Genomic DNA, 21,947 nt, shown 5'->3' with positions numbered 1-21,947 from the left:
TTTTGTTTAGGTAGCTCCCTTTCCACTTTTTTCTTGCAAGGAGTCTGAATGCTAAAAGGAAAGATATTGAGATAAAGGGTAGTAAAGCATAAGATATGCATCCCTGAGTAAGCTGGAATTTTAAGATTATTATTTATTGTTGTTATTACGTTAGTGCTTAGGGAACCAAATTGCATTTGGATGCCCTCTGTGTAAGCGTTACATAAAGAAACCAGCAACGATTTGCACTATCGAGTTCAATCTCATTTTTTTCATTAAGATAGATAACAATAAAGTGGTACCATAATTTACTCTGTTTTTCTTTGTTTTCAATGGCATATAGTCTTTCTAGAAGTGAAAGACTAGTAGCAGTGGTAGCTCTAAACACTTATTCTTCCCAATTCTAATTAGAAGCCACACAAGATGCAGCTGAGGCCTTCCAAGGTAATACTTCCTTCTTTTTTTCCCTAAGAATTAAGAATCAAAGTTCTAATTTCTTTTCAGCATAAGATGATAATATTTATACCACCCCAAACTGCTTATTGTGCAGTACTGTCTCTTACAGCTTCAAGAATGCAACACAGCTGTGCATCTGTGAAACTGCTGTACTCCCCTTCCAAGAGGCCGCTTGTGGTTCATACATTGCTTGCAGGTTACCTCTGGACATCACAGGAGCCTACAACCTGAAAGTTCATGTCCTGATGGCTCCTCCTCTCGCTTCTCCCCCAGCTTTAAATGTCACCAAATTCCAGGGATCTCAACTAAGAAAACCTGCACCATTTATAAGCTGGAGGAAAACCCTGCAGCTTTATAAACCTGCTGACCTTCCTTCCATCCCATTCTAGATATCCCATCCTGTATCCAGATAACCTACTTGCAAACCCAGTTCTGAGTTTGGAACACACGATATTAGAAATAAAAAAGCTCACTACCTGTTCTAAGTGCAACTGGTTATAGAAAAGATGCAGAACTGGTCTGTGTTCAAATGGTATTTGAAAAGGACAAAGAGCACTGATCTTATGTTCTATAAGATTTATGGTATCCTGTATCTTCCCAATCATTCTTAACAACCCAAAGCTTTAGCTTCCTGTCGTAAAGGCTATTTGCCTTATAAATAGGCTTTCACTATAGAAAGCACATAGATCCTTAGGATCCTTGTGTGTGATTGAAGCCTGGAAGTCATCCGTGTTATTTGTTACTTAAAACACAAATTAAGAGCTTCTGATTTGCACAGCATCCAATTCCACCTCTCAGAAGCTATTTTCAAATAATTTTCTTGCAACTCAGGATTTATGATGACTGGATGTTCTCAGCTGAGCACTCTCAGTTATGAAGTCCCAGAGAAGATCAAACAGAAAACAAATCAGGGCCCAAATATTTATCTTCTTTCTAAGGGTATTCCTCTAATACAAGCAGAATATGATCCTGGCAGCACTCACCTAATGGAAGTTACCTGAATATAAACCTTCATGGGAAACATTTTAAAAATAAACTTATAAGCTATTGGGAAGAGGCAGGAAATGATGCACAGCTATGCTGCACATCAGAGCACGGTACAAGACAGGGAGCGTGCAAGACGAGGGATGTGTGAGCCCTCCCGGTGCAGTACTGGGCAGAGCCACCCTTGGAGCTGGCCGCAGGGCCAGCTGCGTGCCAGAGCTGCTGTGTGCCCAGCCGCACAGGCCGGGGCTCTGAGCAAGGCTGAGCAGCTCAAGCTGGCCACTGCGCACGGCTGCAGGCTTTAAAGGACCTACATGTAATTGGCCAGAGACAGCAGGGAGCACCTTGAACTGCGCTCAGCTGTGTGTTTCACCGACTGCAGAGGGTAACACAGCTATTTTGCAATAATGAACTCTTCCGAGTTCAACCGTGCTGCTGTTGCGTCTATTGAGGTTGGTCTTTCCAACTACAGCAACTAAAGCTACGTGCAACTGAAGAGGGCCCATGTCAACACATGCTTAGGTCTTGTTTTGTCATGTTAAGGTATTTCCCTGAAACCACTGCTTATTCTACTTCGATTAATACTCTCATCAGAGAACCAGTTAGGATAAATCTACAAAATTCTTAAGTTTGCCTATAGGAATGGCTATATCTGTTTTAAGATCACTTCACTGCTGTGATCTGACACCAAATAAATCCATTTGAAAAAGAGTTTGTTCATAAACATAGGGTCAATGTAAGCTGTGGCTACATTAACTCCATATAAATAAGGCCTCAGTTACACTGTGTGTCACCTCCTTTTGTCTGAGCGGCATCTACTCTTTTCTAATAAAGAAGAGGATAAATTCATTTTTTACTCAATTTTTAATTCCTGCATTTCTGTTAAATGCAGCAACATAATTTTAGAAACAATGATTTACCACTTCTGCCTCTCACTTCTATAGTTAAGTCATTTGCGTCTTACTTATATAGGTAAGTTATTTGCCTCTTACTTATATAGGTAAGAATTCTCAAAGAGGAGAACTGAAATTCTTAGACAAGCTCAAGTTTATATCAGGGAAAATACAGAAAAACCCACCTTTTTTTCTTTTATCATTTGCTGACTCAAGAACCGACAAAACTAGAGTCTTCTATTAATACTTAATCCTGAATACTAAATATTCAATAGCTAGTTTCTCATTACACTATATAAAAAGATAACCAATCAAGAAATAAAGACTGTCACATTTCAAGTCTTTCCACAACACATTTTCTGTACAACAAGTTTGACTCATTTTTAGAGTATTAATAAAAACAGAACAGGAGAGATTAGAATAGGCTTTTTGTACTCAAGTGAGCATTGCTATGCACTCACTACAGACTAATATGTTGTAGCTGGAACTTGATTCTCAACACCTCGGCTTTATTCCTGAATCTGCCAGAAAAAATTGTGCATAGACAGGAGCAAATAATTCAAATTGTCTTTGCCTCAATTACCCCATGCATTAAATAGCCTTAAGCCCTCATCTACTGCTCAGGATATACTTTTAAAGATAAATTAATAAAATTATAATGAGTACTGTAGGAAAAGCTAAAATACTGAGATTTGATTTTACTCCCTAACAGTTTTAATTTGTATCTAAAGCGAGGAAGTTTCTCTCCCCTGCAACTATCCCTTCCCCTACCGATCCATTCTATAATCCCTTCCCATCAGAGGGCGTGCAACACTACGTTCCACAACAAACACACATTTAGCATTTCAACTACCCACCCTATCGCCAGACACAAGGCGGGTACCATCTGTACTCCAGTTTAGGACCGTAATTTTGGCGTCATGACTTGGTGGTACAGCGTGGTGCTCCTTGTCTTGTTTATTAAGTATCACAACTTCTCCCGTCTCCCAACCTGCTGCAAGAATGGGTCGGGAAGGGTGCCAGGAAAGCGATGTGACCTGAAAGCTTCTCTCAACATGTGCATCAGACACATGTTCTCCCTGCAAATGGAAATAAAGGGCACGCTCAGTACAATGGAAACTCAGCACAAGGATGCAGCTAAACCTTCAGACTTGCTTCCCAGTCAACAAGGTATTTTACTGCAGTAAAGGACTGGCATGTAATAGAGCGTTCTGCAAGAGATATGAAGTGCCTACACAAATTCTCTTTGCAGCTATTTCATGTACATAAAAGTGTGCTACAACATGCAGTACGTCCACTTGAAAACTGCTAATGAAAACACAGCAGTGTCAAGTGACTGCCTCACTCTGCTTTTCCAGGCTATTCTTCCCTCACAGCATACATGAGCAGCTCCCACTGAGTATCAAGCTTTTACCCCTGTATGAAGGATGAGAAGGCTTTGAGCACATCTGAAGGTAAAAAAAATAAATTTTTGAAAAAAAAAACTAAAGCATCTCACTGAGGACACGGAATAACATAATGCTTTAACAGCTCGTAAAGCTAGACCCTCCTCTGTGCATGGTTTGCAATAGTATTTCAGGCAAGTAATCTAACCTAACCATTCTATGTATTTATTTTTCCATTTGTAAAGTTTGGATGACCACTTTTCACGATACACTTTGAAAAATATACATTTTATACGCTACTCATATTAACAGACTTAAACGTTTCCAGTAAGTCTGCTGCTAGATAGCTTGTAGTACCATTTCCCTAAATGGCACACTTTTTCTTCCTGAAAATTATGCAAACCATAGACCTACGCAAGCCTCTTGTGTAAAGTTTAGAGTATGCAAAGGAAATATCTGTCTACAGGCAGAAACCCTGCTAGGAAACAACCTACTCAAATGGAATAAGCTGAGTGTAGCAAATCAGCTCAGTCTCAAGGTGGAGGAAAGATTTTTTTTTTTAATTTCCATTTCTTAGTTCATTTTATTCACTTAGAGTTTTTTTAAAAAAAAAAAGGCAGCAGCATGTGTCCATTTTACTTATAAGCCTGAAATTCTCATGCTATGAGAAGTAAAAAGCAAATCAGTAGCCACCACAAACAAGACTTAAATACTGTAAAAATTAAATTTCAATGGAAAGATCAATTTAATTCACAAAGACCTTTTTATAAAATACATATAATCAGTAGCTGATGAATCTGACATGTTGTAGATAGCACGGGATATGGATAGTAATTAAAATCCAGAGGGAGGGATTCAAAGAGCATAAATAATGCTGCAAAAATATATATATATATAAAAAAAAAGTTAAGTTTCAAAGCAGCAAAATGATATCAAGCTGAAAAGCAGAGTTGCTGATTATTCACCTGTTCCAGGTAGATATCCACACAGCCCCCAGATGCTGTGCTGATGGAAGCAACTGCCAGGAGCGGATGAAGTGGGTGCCACGCTATATGAGAAGGGGAGGCAACTGAGTCAGGAGCTTCCGTCCGATGATCCACGTACACAGCCATGACAGAAGCTGTCACAGACTGCAAACCTGTACAAGGAAAACAAACATTTCTAATAGGTATTTCTAACTATGTACATATATATATACAGTATATATATGCTATATTATTTATAATATATATAATAGATGCAATAACAAGTATTCTTAAAAAATGGGGGAAAACAGCATCATCTTGTTAACACGCACTACACAGACAGGAAAAATGTCGAAGTAGCATTTTTAAAAAACACGGAGGAATACGGAGCCAGGTAGTCTGCAGATTCACAGTGCACATAGGGTAGTACCAATCTCTCACCACTGGCTTGTGCCGCCTTATTTCAGAGTCCTCTGAAATAACTCAGAATTTACCAGAAAGCTAATTGCCATACTTCATATCCAAAGATGTCAATTAATGTACCGACAGAGTGATTTTATGTGGTAAAGTCTCATATCTGGGCCTTCAAGGAGTTTTAACAGTTGTCACCACTTCGGATCTTGTACTATTGAAATTATGCAAGATTAGTTTAACTCATACTATCTGTTAATCTACATTTGAATGAAAATACTCAAGAAGTGCTGTTGTTTCAAGGAAAAGAACCTGAAAGCAACACTCTTTTCAGAGTTGTGTGTCAGAAATTGAGAAAGTCACTAATAGTATTTAATAATTTATATAAAGAGATGGTCTTTGCGATTTGTGTTGTGTGATCTTATTGGCTTGATTTCAAAAGAGAAACAGCTGGAGAAAAAAACCCTCAAGAGTTATTAGCAAATAATGCCAAGACCTGGTGAAAAAAAAAAAACAAACCAAACCAACAAAACAAAAAATTGTGAAAGATTTAAAAAGGCTTCCTTGACATTTCAGGGAAAGAGACTTTTTCTTCTGTGCAGCTAAACAATGAGTTAAGAACCTGCAGGCACACATATACACCGCAGTTAGATTTGCCTAAGTCACCAACTGGACACCGCTGCAGGATGCAAAATGGACATAAACAGACTCTTGTTTTAAAGTCTATTTATTTCAAATCTTTTGTCAGTGCTTAAAATAAGTATTTTGCTTTATAAGGCTGTCTCCCCCCCCAAAAAAAAAATTACATCCAGCACCTTTGACTACAGAGATTAAAAACGTGGGTAACACTTTTAAATAAGCTGGTAGTTCTGCGTCTTGCCTCTCATATTACAAAGAGTAACATGAACTACCAGACATCAAAACAGAAACAAGTGCAGTTAGCGTAATAACAAGCAATTTGATATTTCAACAAGATCCATTAACCTTTACCTTTACACCTCTTCAAAATCCTCCACATTCTCATAGCGGCACATAGTTCTAGTTGTATTGCCACAAAAGAAAACCCAACAAACGATTCAACTAAAAATTGGTTTTCATCTTTATTTTAGGTTTTTTAATAGTTTTCTACATCTCCCGTTCTGCTCCAAAATACTGTACCCATTCTACCACTTTTGTTCTAATTTCATCTGTTTAATTTTGCTCCAGCAGGCGAAGAATTTAGTCCATATTTGAATATAAGCTTTAGATGGGCTCAAAATTTGAACTAACAGAGAAATTCACTTCAGATTAAAACAAAAATTTGAGATGCCTAAATGAAAAAAAAAAACAAAACACCAAACACATTTGGTATGAACTAGTGGTTTTATCACACAAAACCACACAGCTGTAATGCTTTTTCTAGAGCCACCTTTTTCTGCTCATAAGTGTTCCTTGCATCTGTAGTCATAAATATTACTTATGATTATTCAGCTATTTCAGTCCCCACCAGAGAGGGAAGAAAACAAGTTTGTCAAGTTTACAAACTGCACCTCTCAATCAACTCACTAATGGGTACATCAAGCCACATTGTCTGCTTTGCCACAGGTCAGCCTGTTCCAATTAGGATACCTATAACTAGCTATCCCTTTTGGCATTAATAGGCAGCAAAAACAATTTCACAATCAATACTGTACATAATTAAAAAAGCAGGCTAGCACTTACTAAAACAAGATTCAGTGATACTGCGATGTAAATTATGGACAATCCCTAATATGAAATACTTTTCACCATCTCAATAACTATACAAAATTATGCAGGAGACTGCCACACACAAATAACTTACTTATATAAGTGGATTACTCAGTTGTGGAAAAATCACTAAACCAACATTCAGTTGCTTGGTGTAATCTTGGGAATTCATTATTCACATATTTACTGTTGCTTCAAGCTCATTTATTTACACTCTGTAGCTTTGACAGATGCCTCTTCCAAAAAACCTTCAAAGAAAAAAAAAAAAAAGGTAAACCGAGTAGGATTACATTTACAAATGATTCTGGCACTGCATGTTCTATTTTTTCAAGGTTTAAAGACAAGAATTTCTGAAAAAGTTAGCCATTTTGAGGACTGGTACAGAACATGACCAAGTCCGGAAAACGGATCTCAGTAATCACATTAGGTATGCTATTCTGTCTTTGGTGACAATTCTTGAAAAGCTACTTTTACGCTCTGTGTGACAACACTGTCAGTACATCCAGCATCTAAGGGGCGCTGGTTACGATTCGGTTTGCTATTCTCATGGAACCGCTACGGCCACCAGAAACCCCATCACCGAGCATGTTCACAAAGTGAGTTTTCTATACGCACTGCCATGATGTTTCCTTCACAAGACCTGACAGCCACCGATGCAAAACCACATTTTCTTCCCTTATAATCCCTACCTATAAGAAACGCTGGCTTTTTAAAATTTTAAAATGTTTACAATACCCCAGAAAAAAAAATTGAGTGCAAAATGGAGTTATGCTACAAACGGATGGCTAATGACTAAATACTATTTCCTCTCACTAGTCAAACAGAAAGAGTAAATAGTAAAAATCTGATTAAACCCCGAACCCGCACCGAGACGGACGGGCCCGGCCGCTTCCCCAGCGATTCCCCTCCTCGTGGGCCGGCGCCTGGCCCGGGCCGGAGCCGTGGGGCGGGGGGCGGCCTCGGCCGAGCACCACGCAGCAAGGGCTCCGTGGGCCCGCCGCAGCCCGCCCAACAGCCGGGTGCCGCCCGCCCCCCGTGGCCGCGCCAGCGACCCCGCTGCCGCCCGCCGGGCCGCGAAGACGCCGGCCAAGCCGCTGAGGGCTCCCGGTGCCCCCCGCCCGCTTCTCACCCGCAGCGCGGCCCCGGCAAGGCAGCGCAGGCCGCGCTCGCTCCGAGAGGCTTTGCGTTACCCCTGACAACGGGAGAGCCCCAGCGCGGAAACTCCCGACCCGCAGCCGAAGAGTAACGGAAACAACCGAAGCGGCCCGCGGGCGCCGCCGGAGAGAGCCGAGCGCGGCGGGACCCCGCCGGGACGGCGGCGAGTGCCCTGCCCGCCCCCCTCCTCGGGGCTCTTTCGCCCCCGAACGGCGCCGGGAAGCCGGGTCCGGGAGGGAACTGAAGGCGCCGCTGCCCCGGGGTAGAGTACAGAGGGAGGGCTGCCCCTTCCCCGTCCGGCCCGCCGCGGGCAGGGAGCCACCGCCGCGCTGGGACATCCACCCTGCGGCTGGCGAGACCCCAGGCGGCCTCCAGCCGAGCTCAGCGCCCCGTGAAGGGACCCGCGAGGGTCCTGCGCTAACGGGGGTGACGGACCATGCCGCTCGCCGTCCGCCTGGGAATCTAGACGCCATCACCCGCGCCTCAGGCCCCCGAACACGCATTAAACACCCACCGCAACTGGGCAACCCAGCTGAGGCTTGGTGAAATGTAAACACCTATTATAACCCTGTGTGATTATACAGCCCAGAGCTCGTTAGCCCTTTCAGCGCTTCTGTGGGAGAACTGATTTGGTAATTTTTTTTAAGATAACAGCCAATTTTTTTTCTCATAACATGGGCACCAAGATAGCCCCACAGCAGGCATGGACACAGCTCGGTGCTGGGCCTGCTCCCAGCCTCAACAGCCAGCTTTACCCACCACCACCAAGAGAGACCTTCAAGACCCAGACCTCGCACCGCTGTGAGCTCCACAGTCATCTGCAACTCCTCTGAAGCGCCACACTGCCACACAAACAGATGAAAAGCCACCATACCCCTAGTACGGCTGTCACCAACAGTTTCTGCATGCGCTGACTGATGTTGGCTCTGGACACGCATAACGTGTTCTGTCATTTTTGTGGTGTTTATGTGATGTGCTGCATCTCTTCCAGAATTTAAAGACAGGCATTAGGTAAGGAGGCAAAACACTGGCTTTAGACCTTCTGGCTACAAGCTCAGCAACTCCCTCTAGAACAAATTGTTTTCTGAGCAGCAGAACTTACTGCTTCCTGTAGCTTTTTATCTCATGCTGTAATTAGCCCTTACAAGGCATCAGCTCTAACGAAGTCATTTATGGCATCTCTTCTTGGTGGGTGCTTGGACATGGAACACCACCATTAGCTCACTCAGGTGCCACTCCCAAAGCAGAGTCAGCAATTCATTTTTTGGCTCCACCCAGCTGACTACCTTCACTGTTTGTGCGCAGAGTATTTTTGAGATCATCAAACTTTAAGTTGTGTATTTGAGCAGACACCTTGCTTTTGCGGACAACCAGGCTAATGAGGAAACTGCTGCAACTGGCCAGCAGCAGCCTCAATCAATCATCTAGTCTATCATCCCTTTCTGGGCTGGAATAAAAATCTTAAAAAAAAAAAATAAAAATCCCACTGACCGTCTCTGCTCAAGTGACCAATTTTACAGCTTTCATAATTGTCTGGTTCAACATTACACAAATTTTTGCCCAATAACTACATATCCCTACTTGTGCAGGCTTAGCTGGAAATTAAAGTTCCCTGCCCTCCGGATAGTCAACAGAGAAGTCCTGCTATAAAGTGTTTATATCCTAAATACACAAATGAACAGGGCATCCTGGGATCCTAAGATCTTCCCTCCTGAGTACTACACTCATAAAAGATACCTAACAGCTCTGAGTCCCTGAAGTCCCAGGACAGGCAAAGAACAGGCTTCAGCAGTGCAGATGAAACGCATAGTGCATTTCATCCCTTCTTCTCAGGGCTTGACCTCAGACACTGAGGAAAAAAAAAAAAAGTTTCACGATTAGGTGCTTCCTATTTAGTAAGCCATAAAGGATTAACAATAGAAGTCTGACCTTCAGTTTAAATCCTTTTACCTGAATGGGAAAGAAATGCTTTAATAACACAAAGATCATCCGTTATCATTTGCCAGATTAAACAATTTAAGAGCCTTTTAAGAACAAATGAATTATGAATGAAATGTAGTAGCTTTTAAGTAACCTAAAAGGAAAATACAGGACATTAGTGTAATGATCACGTCCATTAGATGCAAAATTAAAAACACCTCAATCTAAAGCAGAAATATTAACTTTGTTCTTCTGGCAAAAAGCTCAGCATTACTTGTTCTATTTCTATTAAGTATGTAATTTGTTATTCATACCTTAAAATACACAGGATGTGCAACAAATCCAAGTTAGTGTTCTTGCCTAGCCTAGAAAACCATGGCAACAAACACTGAAAGATTATTTGCATTTTGTAACCGTGCAGGTCTGCCAAAGCATGATCATGGACCCTCCCTACTATTAAAAAAAGAACGAATGAAAGTTCAAGTGTCTTTTGACATCTCAACCTACCCCCTGGCCCTCAGCTCTTGTCCAACTCCTTTTCATTCAGTCTGTCTTTCACAAACATTTACACACATGAGCAATTTCACACCTTAACAGTCCACTTGAGGCAATGGTGCTATTCAAGCATATAAAGTTATTTACATACAGAGAGAATGGAAACCTTCCACTCTGAGCTCCTTGGGGCTCTGAACATGCCTTCATGTCTCTTCACAAAGCACCATGGAAATATATGGCATTGTAGACACGGAATGCATCATTTCCTGGTTGTGATCTAACCAAACAGCAGAAATAAGCTATATGATCTTGTGCTACATTGTAACAAAACTGCAAAATACTCTCTCTACAAAAAAACCCCTTTAAGTAAGATGTAGATTTAAATGTGATCTACAGTGGAGACAAGACCATTAAGCATTTTGGCTCTTTTTTGTTTACAAGTTGCATTTATAGGAATACACTTGGTTACTCACAGCTATGCTTTACAGCACATTTATGGGAGATGACACAGAGCCCAAGGCATGTTCAAGTTTAGTTCACCATCATGATTCTTTGCACCACTCTCCATGTGAGCCCAATCTTCCAGAATTTAGATATCACCATAAAGTTCAAGTTGTTAAGACATTAATTTCAAAGCTACGGCTTATGAAGATTTTCCTCAGAGGAGGACTAAGCCATCCTTTCCTGCTACGAGAGTCACAAAGTTTCAAGAAAGGGATGCCCCAATGTTCTTTCCACAAAGAATTTATTAAGGGAAAAAAAAAAAAAAAAAAAAAGAGTCTCACACAGTACCAGCTATAAGATTTTTTGGAAATCGTTCTTCCTAGCAGTTAACATGAAGTCACTACATAAAAGTATCAGTGAACAGTCACTAGTAAACAGGCCAAAACATTAGGTTAGCAAATGGAATTCAACCCCCTTTAATTCACTACATCACTGAATAAAGGTTTGTAATCCTGGAGACAGTTTAAAAAAAAAAACAAAACCAAGCAACAGCCCAGTTAAGGGTACCTACACAGTTGCAAACCTAAGGAACACCAGAAGCTGCAAAGATAATAGGCCTTCCTGGGAGGTTTCACGTTCATAGCTTCATGTATGTTATCTAGAACCTACACAAGTAAGAAGTGCATTTCCAAGCAAGCTGCCAGGGCGGGGAGCACCTCAGCGCTCTGGGCCCAAGACCCGGCTCAGCCCCAAGCCCCACAACATGGCAACCCAGTCCCCACCAGCTGCGGCCAGCAGGGCCCCGGCACTCAGCCACGCTCCCTGGCATTGCCTTTCTCCTTCAAAATTGGCAAAGGATACCCCATTGGCAAGACGGGGTAGTTTCTTTAGTCGATGCCAAGGAGCCACCAAGTTCACGCTGTAAAGGGATGCTCTGTGCTGAACGCGCAGCTCACGGAAGCACCTCCCCCTGTCCCTGCCGGTTCCGCGGTCCGGGAATACATAAGGAGCTCCAGCCTCAGGGCTCACGCTCCGACTACCGTAAAGGAGCTGAGGAGCCTCACACCACCCGGCTGAGGCCCAAGCCCTAGACCCCTCGCACACACGACCGCCACGCACACACTAGACAAGCCGCCCGCTCCCGGCAGCTATAAACACAGCGCCGCATGCAAATCACCCGCGCTTGACCAATAGAATCCTGGGCCACGTCCAGGGACCCTGGCTACGTAGCCCTCAATTGGTCTTTCTCTTGACCAATCAGTAGCCAGCTCTCGGGTGTCATCTCACCCTCTGACGGACACCGGCTGCCGCCTCTTCCTCTACGTCAGGCCGTCGTCACGCGCCCCGCGCCGCGCTTATGTTTGGCTTGCGTTGGGGTCCCGGCCCCGCCTCCCGCCTCGCTCCCGCTCGCCTCGAGCCAATGGGGCGCCTCGTTTGCGGTGCCGGGGTGGGGCGTGCTGGCGCGCTCAGAGGGGCTCGCGCGCCGCGTCCTGTCCCGCCCCGCCCCGCCCCCTCGGCCCGGCGCAGGCTGAGGAGGAAGCGGAACCGCCGCCGCCGGAGCCCGCCGCGGCCCGCAGCCCATCGCGGCCCGCTCCAGTCCGGCGCGCCGGGGAGCTGCGGCTCCAGCCGGGGACGCTGAGGCCCAGCGGGGAGCTGGCGGCGCCGGGACCGCCGTCTCGGAGGAGCCCGGTGAAGAGAGGTCGCCTCCGCGGCCGGGAGCGGGGCTGCCGCTGCCGGCAAAGCTGGGAGGGCCGCTGGGGTCCGCGGCGGTGGTGAGGCGCGCCGGCCTTCTCCGAGCTGGCGGGTTGGGGGCGCAGCCTGGGGGTGCCTGGGGCCGCGGGTGCCGGAGGAGCAGGGGCAGCCGCCGGCGGGAGAGCTGGAGCGCGGAGGCGGCGCGGCGGCGTTGATGCGGCAGGTGAGGCTCCGCGGGGCGGGGGCGGCACGCGGGATGTGCGTGTCCCTGGGGGGCCCGGGTGTCCTTGGGGGCCCGGCCCGGCCCCCTGGCCCGGGCCGTCCATCAGCGAGGTGCGGCGGCACCGGGCTCTGCGGGGAAAGCATCCATCCCCCTGTGAGGAGAGCCGGGCTCTGGGGGGAGGCGGCGGAGCGCAGGGGCGCGGTACGGGCGTCTGGAGGTGCAAAGTGGCCGGGTGGAGCGGATCTTCCCTTTTGGGAGAAGAAGGAAAAGCAGGTGGGAGGTGAAAGCCAAAGGAGAAGTCAACTGAAAGGGGCGAAGGGCGTGCGGGGCACCGCCGGAGGGGGCAGGTGAGACGCTGCGGGGGAGGCGGGCAGGTCCTAGGATTTGCTGCCCTGGTCTGGTAAGTAACTATCACTAAACTGGGTTTCTTTTGTGTCCCCCTGCTCCTTGTTGGGGGATGCCAGTGGATGCATCACTCAACTTGCAGTAATAAAACTAAATTTGAAGTCGAGGAGATTTAAGCCTTAGTTAAGTGAAGTGTTTGAGCACAAACTGTCACGGGTGGAAGATTTCTGCCCTCAAAGTAACCGAAAACATTGCAGTTTTTGTTGTGTGGAGAACAAGTTTGTGTTTGTAGTTAGGGACCTGTCAGGCCAATAGTTAACCAAGTTTTAAAATGAGTTTAGATCCACAGTTCAAATCAGTTTATTGAGCATTTGCAAAGAATGGAACATTGCCCAGTGTAATTCGGAATTGGTAGATTCAGCGGTTTAGCTGAAAATCATTAGAGGGAAAAGTATCATTTTAATAGTAGGAATGCAATCCATAAATAGTAATTGCACAATTTGCACACCATACAATGCTGATGCATCTTGTTTATTTTAAACCACGTTCTTGTTGTCAGCCTAATCAGTAGGGATTCCATTCTTCATTTGTGATATTCAGAATTTCCTTCTCTTGTCGGTTTTTATCTTTTTCCCTTAATTAAAGTTGGACTGTGGCTCCTGCGCTAGTGATAAGGCAGCTGCAGTGCAACTGCTGCTTCTTTCTGTTTTGCTGGAAGCGGTTTCTTTCTTGGAGGTGGACTTCTTTTAGGTATGGTGTCAGTAATATTTTGACGCTCTTTGAGGAAAAAAACCCCAGTTGTTGGGTTTCAGCAGATAATACGATTTAATGCCTTAAGCTTTTACGTGTGTCTGGCATTTTGTTCTAAGTATTTTAAAAAAACACCAACTTTAGAACCGAGAGGATTTATGAAGTTTGACACAGGGTGAGTGGTCATCCCGGCGGCCGGTCCAAATGTCAGGTTTGGAATTAAAGTTGTCCCGTGACACCTCTCAGAAAGCCCAGGAGCGCTCCTCTAGCAAATGATGTTTTAAAACTTTTTTGCCTGGCCCGGAGGCCGCAGCGCGCGTGGAGGTGAGGGGGTGGGAGCCGCTGCAGCAGCCTGCAGGGTTTGTTGCCCTTCAAATTCACAAGAAGACATGGTAGCAGGGGTCGGGCTCGTCGGAGGAGCCGCGGCCGGGGCTGCTGACAGGGCCGGCGGGGAGCGGGCGCGGAGGCCCGGCCCGGCCGCGGTGCGGGGCGATGCTCGGGGCGGAGGGAGCGGCCGGGCCGGGCGCTGCCCCGCGGGGAGCGGTGCGGGGCTCCGGCGGGAGCGGAGGGGGGGCTGGAAGCCCCGGTAGCCTCGACCAGTCCCAGCCCCAGAGACACACACACACGCACAGAGAGGAGGAGAAGCCGCCGCCGCATCTGGGAATATGAACGCCCCCCCCGCGGCAGGTCGGACCGCCTCGGCTCCATGGTGAGGAGAAGGAAGAGCCCCCCCGGGCCCGCGGAGCCGCCGAACGGGTAGGATGGGGGGCGAGGAGCCGGGCCGGCCCGGCCGCGCTGCCCTGCTGCGCTGCCCTGCTCTGCGCCGCTCCGCCGGGCTCGGCGGCTGCCGTTCCTCTCGGCGGCTGTCGGGCGCTTCCACACGCCCGAGTTTGGCCGGGCGATTTCTCCGGCAAAGGCGGCCTGAAGCCCTTCGGGAGGGTGCCGGAGGGCTGCCGGGGGAGCCCCGCCGCCTTTTGGGGCGGTTTGGGGGGGGTTCCGGCGGGGCTTTCCCCCTCCCGCCCTCGGCACAGGTTGTTGGGTCGGGACAGCAAACGAAAGGGGATTTAGTAACAAACAACGGCGGCCATGTTGAGAGGAATTTCTGCAGCTAAACTTCTCCCCTCTCAGCCCAGGGATTTCTCTGCCTCTCTGGGGGGCTCCCCGGCCTGACTTTGTGCCCCCCTCTCTTCTCTCTCTCCCTCCCAACAGGATGACAGTGAAACTGGGAGAGAGCAGCGGGGAGGACGGGGTGAAAAAGCTGGGCAAGAGAGCAGGAGGAGATGAGGAGTCCCTGGAAGAAGAAGGGGCAGGAGGAGGAGGAGAGGCAGCTCCAGGCAGCAGCAGCACAAAGAAAGAAGAGAAGATTATTAACAACAACCCTAACAGCAGCCCCCCACCGAACCCCAGCTTATCGCAGGCCCCGGCCTCCCTCCAGCCCTCCCACAGCCAGGACCAGCATCATTTTCTCAGGTCCAGCGTCAGACCTCAGAGCAAGAGGCTGAAGAAGGATTCCCAGGCATCCTCTTCGGTTGGCAGCAGCACTGCTGCAAAAGGCAAAGGTACTGTGTTTTGGCACCCTCAAAACAGGGGGGTGGTGGGGTGGGGGTGGGGGGTCACCTGTGGGTTTGGGGGTTGTCATTCTCCTCATGTGGATGCCATCTTTTGTTTGGCTTTGGGGAAGGTGTTTTGGGGCTTGCTTCTCACACTAGCTGAAATCTTCTTTGTGTCCCAGGGCTTCAGCTTCTCTGCTGCCCACTGTCCTCTTCACACTTGGGAGAAATGGGGGGTTTGGTTGTGTATGTGGAAGAGAAAAAAAACTACTGTATTTCATCTCAAGTTTTAGGAAATTCCTGTATTTTGGTTAGGAAATTAGACTTTAGTTAGCTGTGTAATCAGGTTGCTGCACTCTGAATTCTGTTCTTGGATAATAACAAAATATCCACTGGGTGCTAGTTAAAAAAGGAAAAAAAAAACAAACCAACTCACAAGACACTTTTATTTCAATGATCGGTTTACCCGAAGAACTATTTTGAAAACTGCTACAGAATACGCATATTGGCATGTTTGTTCCTGAGGTTTTGAGAGTCCTGCATTACTGTTGCAGAACAGTTTGGGCATTTCCATGCAATTTGTTTTTTTTTGTTAAGACTGTTTTGTGTACATCTGAATGTCTGTATGTACATACATACACACGCTTTTTTACTTTAGCATTGTAGATTAAAAAATTTGATTTTTTTCAAAGCTGTTTCTTACTTGAGTAGCCAGAAGACAACAGGGATATTTGAATATCTTGGTGCTATTGTGTGTGCTCAGGAGTTACTGGGCGACACCTGGCACCATAGTTGGGCTGTACTTGAGACTAATTTTGGATACTTTGTGCAAAAGTATTCAAGTGTTATTTTCTGTTAATTTTTGAGTAAAACAGCACTCAGAGATTTCTTCAGCATTTGTAATGACAAAATTTACTCTTTTCTGCTAAAATGAAGTAAAACTCCATCTAGCATAAATGTGTCTTGGAGTTTACCTCAGTCTTTGGTCCATTACAGTGGTATGCACGTGCGGGACGTTAGGTAAATCGTACGAATTATGCCAGTTTTGTATTGCAGTAATAAAGCAGTGCAAATTATGATATTTCAGTTACTGTCATATCATGAAAAAATTCTTCAACTTATTTGCTTGACAGTTAATTTATATAATTGACTAAAGTATTTTTTAATACCTTAGCAAGTCCTCTTTAATTTCTTAGAACTTTTTGTTCTAAGTGGAAAAACTCCTATGTGTGATGTTGGCGGGTAGAACAGGAAGGCCTAAGTAATTTTTCTCCCAGTTGCATTAAGCCAAATAAACAAACAGATGGAATACCCAGGAGTGTTTAGCTATTGATAGTTGTTTCAAGGGTTGTAAATAGTATAAAATGCGATGAGGTGTTTCTTTGGAATATGTGGTGTCTGCGATTGAGAAGTCAAATATATGCATTTGAAATTATTCCATTGCTTTGAAAGCGCATACATATTTGAACAAAATACATGTGTCTGTGCACGTGTATATTCATGTTTCTATATTTGTACATCAACATTTATTTCCAGTTTTAGAGCAGCAGAATGATTTTTAACTGGGTGTATTGACACAACTGAAAAGCAAACTTTTGCAATTCAGATTCCAAAATAACCCTAAAAAAATTATATACAGAAAGGAAAATACTATTTCAGTTATCGGTCATAGATAGTGCTTGTATCACTGCACCTGACTATGTTGTTAGGTTTGGGGAAACTACTTAAATCATTGAGGGTGACAGGCAGCGGTAGAATTATGGTTGCGCTTCACTTTTTGAACTGTAGGACCAGCCCCAGCTCTGCCTGGCTAGTTTTGATGTGAATGCGTTAAAGTTGATTTCTCTGATATGGTTGAGTTTATAACTGACAGATCTTGGAGAGCAGAGCCACGGAGTGGGATCCTTTCTGATTTGAGTTCTTTACATTCAGGCATGCATACTGAGAGGTTTTCCAGGCTTGTCTGAATTCTCCCTGATGGGATGTCTGGTGATCAGAATTTATAGGGCTTTGCATTCTGAGTGAAGTGTCTCACAGACCTATCTTCCAATAGGGATATAATGGAAGGGTGAAGATTACTAATAAAGATTGGACTTAGATCCTTCCATTTGCTGTCCTACCAACTTTCTCCTCCCCCTGTAGTATAAAAATGATAAAAAGCTCGAATGCATGTGCTTTGGAACAGCTCTGAAAACTGGAAGCTTTTCCATTTTGCATGTCACAGTCAAGGTGATAGCTGCAAAGGTAATTTTAACATTGGCCAGCAGGAGTGTCTAGACCACATTTATACTTGGTACAGTGAAACAAGAAACTTGTTTTTTGTCATGGTCTTTTAATTATGCTATGTAACCCTTAAAATTTTATGAAAGTGGTCTCACTTTTAGAATCTGTGTATAAACTAAATTTCTTTCAGGTTGTGGTTACTCAGCAGGCTTTGGCTTGTCCTGATTGTGTCTAAAAAAGTTTTGAAAATAGTATTTTTTCCTGTCTGTTGCAGATCCCTCTTTACTTTTGGCATTTGTGCTTTTAGAGTGTCTCATTGTAGTAGACAAATTACTGATAAAGTAAACTACTGCAAAGTGTAGGAAGAGTTTGCCTGCTCAGCAGCTGGTAACTTTTCAACTTTGCCTTATTGTGGTTCAGGGAAGATTGTTAACAATAATTTTCAAGTTCTGCCTAGTTGAATGTATAAGCGTATTGCTAATTTTCAGATTACCTGATGTAATCTTTAATTGTGTCTTTGGATTCTGTCTCTTGCCTTTTCTGTACTGAATTGCAGTTTTGAGTTTAGGGCAAAAATGGTAAAGTTTGAAAACTATTTCACTTCAACAAGCAAACACGTTTTGAATTGCTGAAAGGTTTATCAAACTTCCTGCACAAATGTCTACATCTATGCACTGTTTTTTGTTAGAATTATTATCATGTTATTTTCAAATGTTGGTCATCTTTTTATTGTATTTTCAAGTTTGTAGTCTATACCTCTCTTGCCTAATGCATGCCTTTTGAAGTATGAATGCTTGGAAGTAAGTCTTTAAGTAACTTGCATGAAATCAGAGAAGGAACTTGAAGTAATAGTGGGGCGGAGGGAATTTATTACTAGAGTTCAAAAGCAGGGAGGTCTTGCTGAGGGAGAGGAAGCAGACCCAGGTACGGTTGCTGAAAAAGATGTATTTCTGAAGGTTTGCATCTCAAATACAAGTACGCCACGTGATTGCTGAGCACAGGTTTTAAGGTGTGTTTTGGGTCTTTTTTCCATGAAGTGAGAGTAGAATTTGCGTGTGTATGTTGTGCCCGTATGTCACACACATGTATGTTGATAAAAACGTGCAGAATACATGGCTGTCATGTGCTGTAGGTTTAGTTTGAACTAGAGTAGAGTGTTCCCATTTCTGTGGGTTTATCCATTTTCTGAATGCAGACTAAAGTCAGGAGCAAATCGTAACAAAGTCTAACGGTGATGAGCTGAAGCTTGAAGATGTCTTTTATGCTGTTGCTCTAGATTTATTCATAAAATGTGTAGAGTGGCCTAAACAAGTATTTGGATTTATTTTGCAGCAATAAGCAGTTCTTTCTTGGAAAAAAGAATTATTCAGCTGAAAGCATTAATCGAATTAAAATGTTCCATCTTCTGACATTGTATAAAACTTGCTAGAAAGCAGTCCAGTTTGTTGCATGTCTTGTAGCATGTCAACTAAATTAACTACTGTCTTCTCCTGTGGAGAGGATGTGTATACCAAGATACCCCATGTATTTTCTTACAATATGATTTTATTGTATCTTCCTAAGTTTGTATGTTGTAGAATATATTGTAACCTTCATTTGAAGTGTCTTTTCTCCATCGTTATTTCTCTAGGGCATGAATGACTGTTTAAAAACTACTGGCCTGGTCCCTTGTTCTAATATTCTCCTCAATTCTGTCCGTCTGGTTTACGCTTGGTACTTCCCTTCCATCCTACCCTGACGTGCTTTCATTCATTCTTCTCCCTCCCTTCCTGTGAAAGTGGCTCAGGACCAGAACTCCACAGTATCTCATCCCGCACCACAGGAGGAGGATTTTTGGTTTTTATGTGCCCTGTGCAGTAGGTACTGAACTTTGAAAGGTGCCTGCCTTCAAGGCTGCACAGCCCTGTGGTTTAGATGGAACTTCATACTAGCCTTTATGGGTGTTTTCTAATGGAAGAGCAAGAGAATAATGATTTACTGGAGATGGGGGAGTAACAATTTATGATAAACTGTGTTTCTTTTTTACAGCTATGCTTGGTTAGCTCAAATACTGCAGCATTTGATATATTATATATTAAATATATACTGTCTGTAGAAAAACAAGCCTTTGGTATAGTTTTGTTTGTAGACGCCTGTTTATAATTTACACTGTATATGTTTAAACATAGTCAACTACATCTTGGTTGTGCAAATCTTTGAAATAATAAGAGGCAGAAGAAGCTAGACCAGTCTGTAGCCTTGTAGGACAGTTACCTGTAGCGTTTAAAACTTTGGATGTTAATTCATAATAAGAATGCTATATGGTAAAACCACGCAATATGGCAAAAGCTGTCCTAGTCTTACCCTTCTTAGGAGTCCATGCTATTTACTGTGGAGGCATACAAGGCAGAAACTTGTTTTCCAGTTACAGTGTTAGTACTCAAACTGAAGTGTTGACTTGCAGGGAACATGTCTGCCTCTCTTCCTCTCTCATCTGTATTCTCTTCTCAGCTACAATTCTTGGAGACAAAAGCAAATTGGATATAGCCTGCAGCTTTGTGGGGTTGTCCTTCCACAGAGAAAGTGACTTCACTTAAATTCCTAAAGCACACACTTTCTATGGGATCACCTGATTAATTTCTTCACTGAAGTAGTATCTGCCGTTAGAAAGGTACGTGGCTAGAAATGGGGCTCGTTTACCAAGCGATCAGAAAGAAAGTTTGGACATCTGTCTTCGATTGGTTTTTCATTAAAATCGATGAGTTCATTGGGGAGTGCTCTGCTATGAGAACAGCATAATGCATTTGAAGCTTTCTGGAAGGTATAGATGATAGCACCTTACCCAGCTCTGTTGGCAACCATTGTTTTAATGTGTGTTTCATAAGATGGCTGAGCACTAATGCAGGTTTGTGAGAATGAAATAGTCACTCGAAGGTGTTTTCTGGTATGGCCTCTTTCACGGCAATCTTTACTGAAACCCCTTTTGAAGGTGATTTTGTGTAATTTAGCCTTGGTAGTGGCTCCTCTAGAACTTAGAAGAAAGAATGTTCTAACGGAAACTTTCTGGCATGTTACAAGGTGGCATTTGCATCCTACACTTTGGGGAGCGAGTTTAGCATCCTAACACTCCGCATTTGGCTGGTGGCATTCAAGAGTCTGTGAAAGTACCATCTCATTTATAAAGGTATTCCCTGATAGATGTTCCGCCTACAGTTGACTGGTGACTCCCGAAGAAGTTGAGATTTTGCAAGCTAAGCCTGTAGAACACCAATAAGAACCAGCCTGTGTGTTGAGATACTTGGTTGTGGTGGGGATTAACTCTGTGAATTCTAGCTTCTGTGGATGTGGGATCTGTCACAGAAGATGTGAATCAGCTGTTATGTAAAAGCTGCCAGTAGAAAAAGTAAAAGCAAACACTAAGATGCTATGTAGAACCTGGAAGGAAGAAATTCTTACGGCTGTAGCCGTGATTACACACCGATACTATCAGCAACTCAATTATTTGATACGTGCAGTGTTGCATTGTTGTCACTTTCATATCAGATTTTTAACTTGCAGTCTTTAAATCCCTTTATATCAATTTTTGCAAGTGTTTGTATTTTGATTAGAACCACAGAGAAGTCAGTTTATTCTGCAGAAAACGTAGTTTGAGATGATGTTATGCTATTCGCAGATAAATGAAGTTCTAATAGTGGGGCATATAGGTGGGTAGGGAACACAGGCTAAAAGGAATGAATAAGTTTCCCTGAAACATTGGTGTTCTGATCCATGATTTTGGGGGGTTACGGTTCAACTACCGAGTACAGAAACTTGATATCTTTGCAAACTGTGGGCTGAAAGCTGAGTGAAAGTGCTGAGAACTTACCCATCCAAACTCGCTGCTTTGTACCTTGTATCGCAGGTGCTGGTGCTCCCCTACGTCCTGGAGCGAAGGGAAGTAATTGTCGTAGCTGTAACTGTGTGGAGGTCCAGTCCAGTGGTTGGGTGATGCAGGATGAGTAGACAGAGTAAGAATGAGCGTCTCATCTTTGTCACATCTGCAGTGATCTCCTCTTGTAAATTATTTTAGTTAGAACTAACCTAAGCAGATTGTTAGAGTAAGCTCCCTTCCTCACCAGCAGTTCTGCAGCGGTAATGGTATGACTGGCCTCAATGGACCTTTTTGTTTTAATGCATTACTGAAGTTTGAAATAATCTATTCTTGGGAATTAATGATGATCATCATCTGTCATTAGTGAGGAGGTGAAAACTTGCTAGCTGTTTTGTGTGTTACAAGAATCTCATGCAGTAAGATTGAAAGAATGAATTTGTGGGGTGTAATTGAATGATGTATGACTATTCTTACTTTTTCTTTTGCCTTTTATCCTGAA

At 44.2% G+C, this 21,947-nt stretch overlaps 2 protein-coding genes across 7 annotated transcripts in view; one reads left to right on the top strand and one right to left on the bottom strand.

Moving 5' to 3' along the window:
• The window catches only part of IFT140 (intraflagellar transport 140), a 90,936-nt gene extending 81,134 nt beyond the window's left edge, over positions 1-9,802 (bottom strand). For 2 of the 4 annotated variants that reach the window (XM_054212265.1, XM_054212268.1), the window contains exons 1-4: positions 7,931-8,012; positions 6,896-7,049; positions 4,663-4,835; positions 3,170-3,391 (exon numbers count right to left, since the gene is read on the bottom strand). In XM_054212265.1, the coding sequence (XP_054068240.1) occupies positions 3,170-3,391; positions 4,663-4,809 (369 nt within the window). In that variant the 5' untranslated portion in view covers positions 4,810-4,835; positions 6,896-7,049; positions 7,931-8,012. Of the gene's footprint in view, positions 1-3,169; positions 3,392-4,662; positions 4,836-6,895; positions 7,050-7,930; positions 8,013-9,693 lie in introns of those variants that run through there. The other 2 variants (XM_054212266.1, XM_054212267.1) reach the window with 2 other exon arrangements.
• Positions 9,803-14,333: 4,531 nt separating this feature from the next.
• CRAMP1 (cramped chromatin regulator homolog 1) overlaps positions 14,334-21,947 on the top strand; it is a 49,533-nt gene continuing 41,919 nt past the window's right edge. The window contains exons 1-2 of one of the 3 annotated variants that reach the window (XM_054212269.1): positions 14,334-14,581; positions 15,035-15,384. In XM_054212269.1, coding sequence (XP_054068244.1) covers positions 14,532-14,581; positions 15,035-15,384 — 400 coding nt within the window. In that variant the 5' untranslated portion in view covers positions 14,334-14,531. The remainder of the gene's footprint in view (positions 14,582-15,034; positions 15,385-21,947) is intronic. The other 2 variants (XM_054212272.1, XM_054212271.1) reach the window with 2 other exon arrangements.

The sequence above is a fragment of the Rissa tridactyla genome, chromosome 8, assembly GCF_028500815.1.
Source record: "Rissa tridactyla isolate bRisTri1 chromosome 8, bRisTri1.patW.cur.20221130, whole genome shotgun sequence".
In the NCBI taxonomy this organism is placed as follows: Eukaryota; Metazoa; Chordata; class Aves; order Charadriiformes; family Laridae; genus Rissa; species Rissa tridactyla.
Note: the sequence above shows the minus strand (reverse complement) of the source record. Positions and strands in the feature narration are given on the sequence as shown.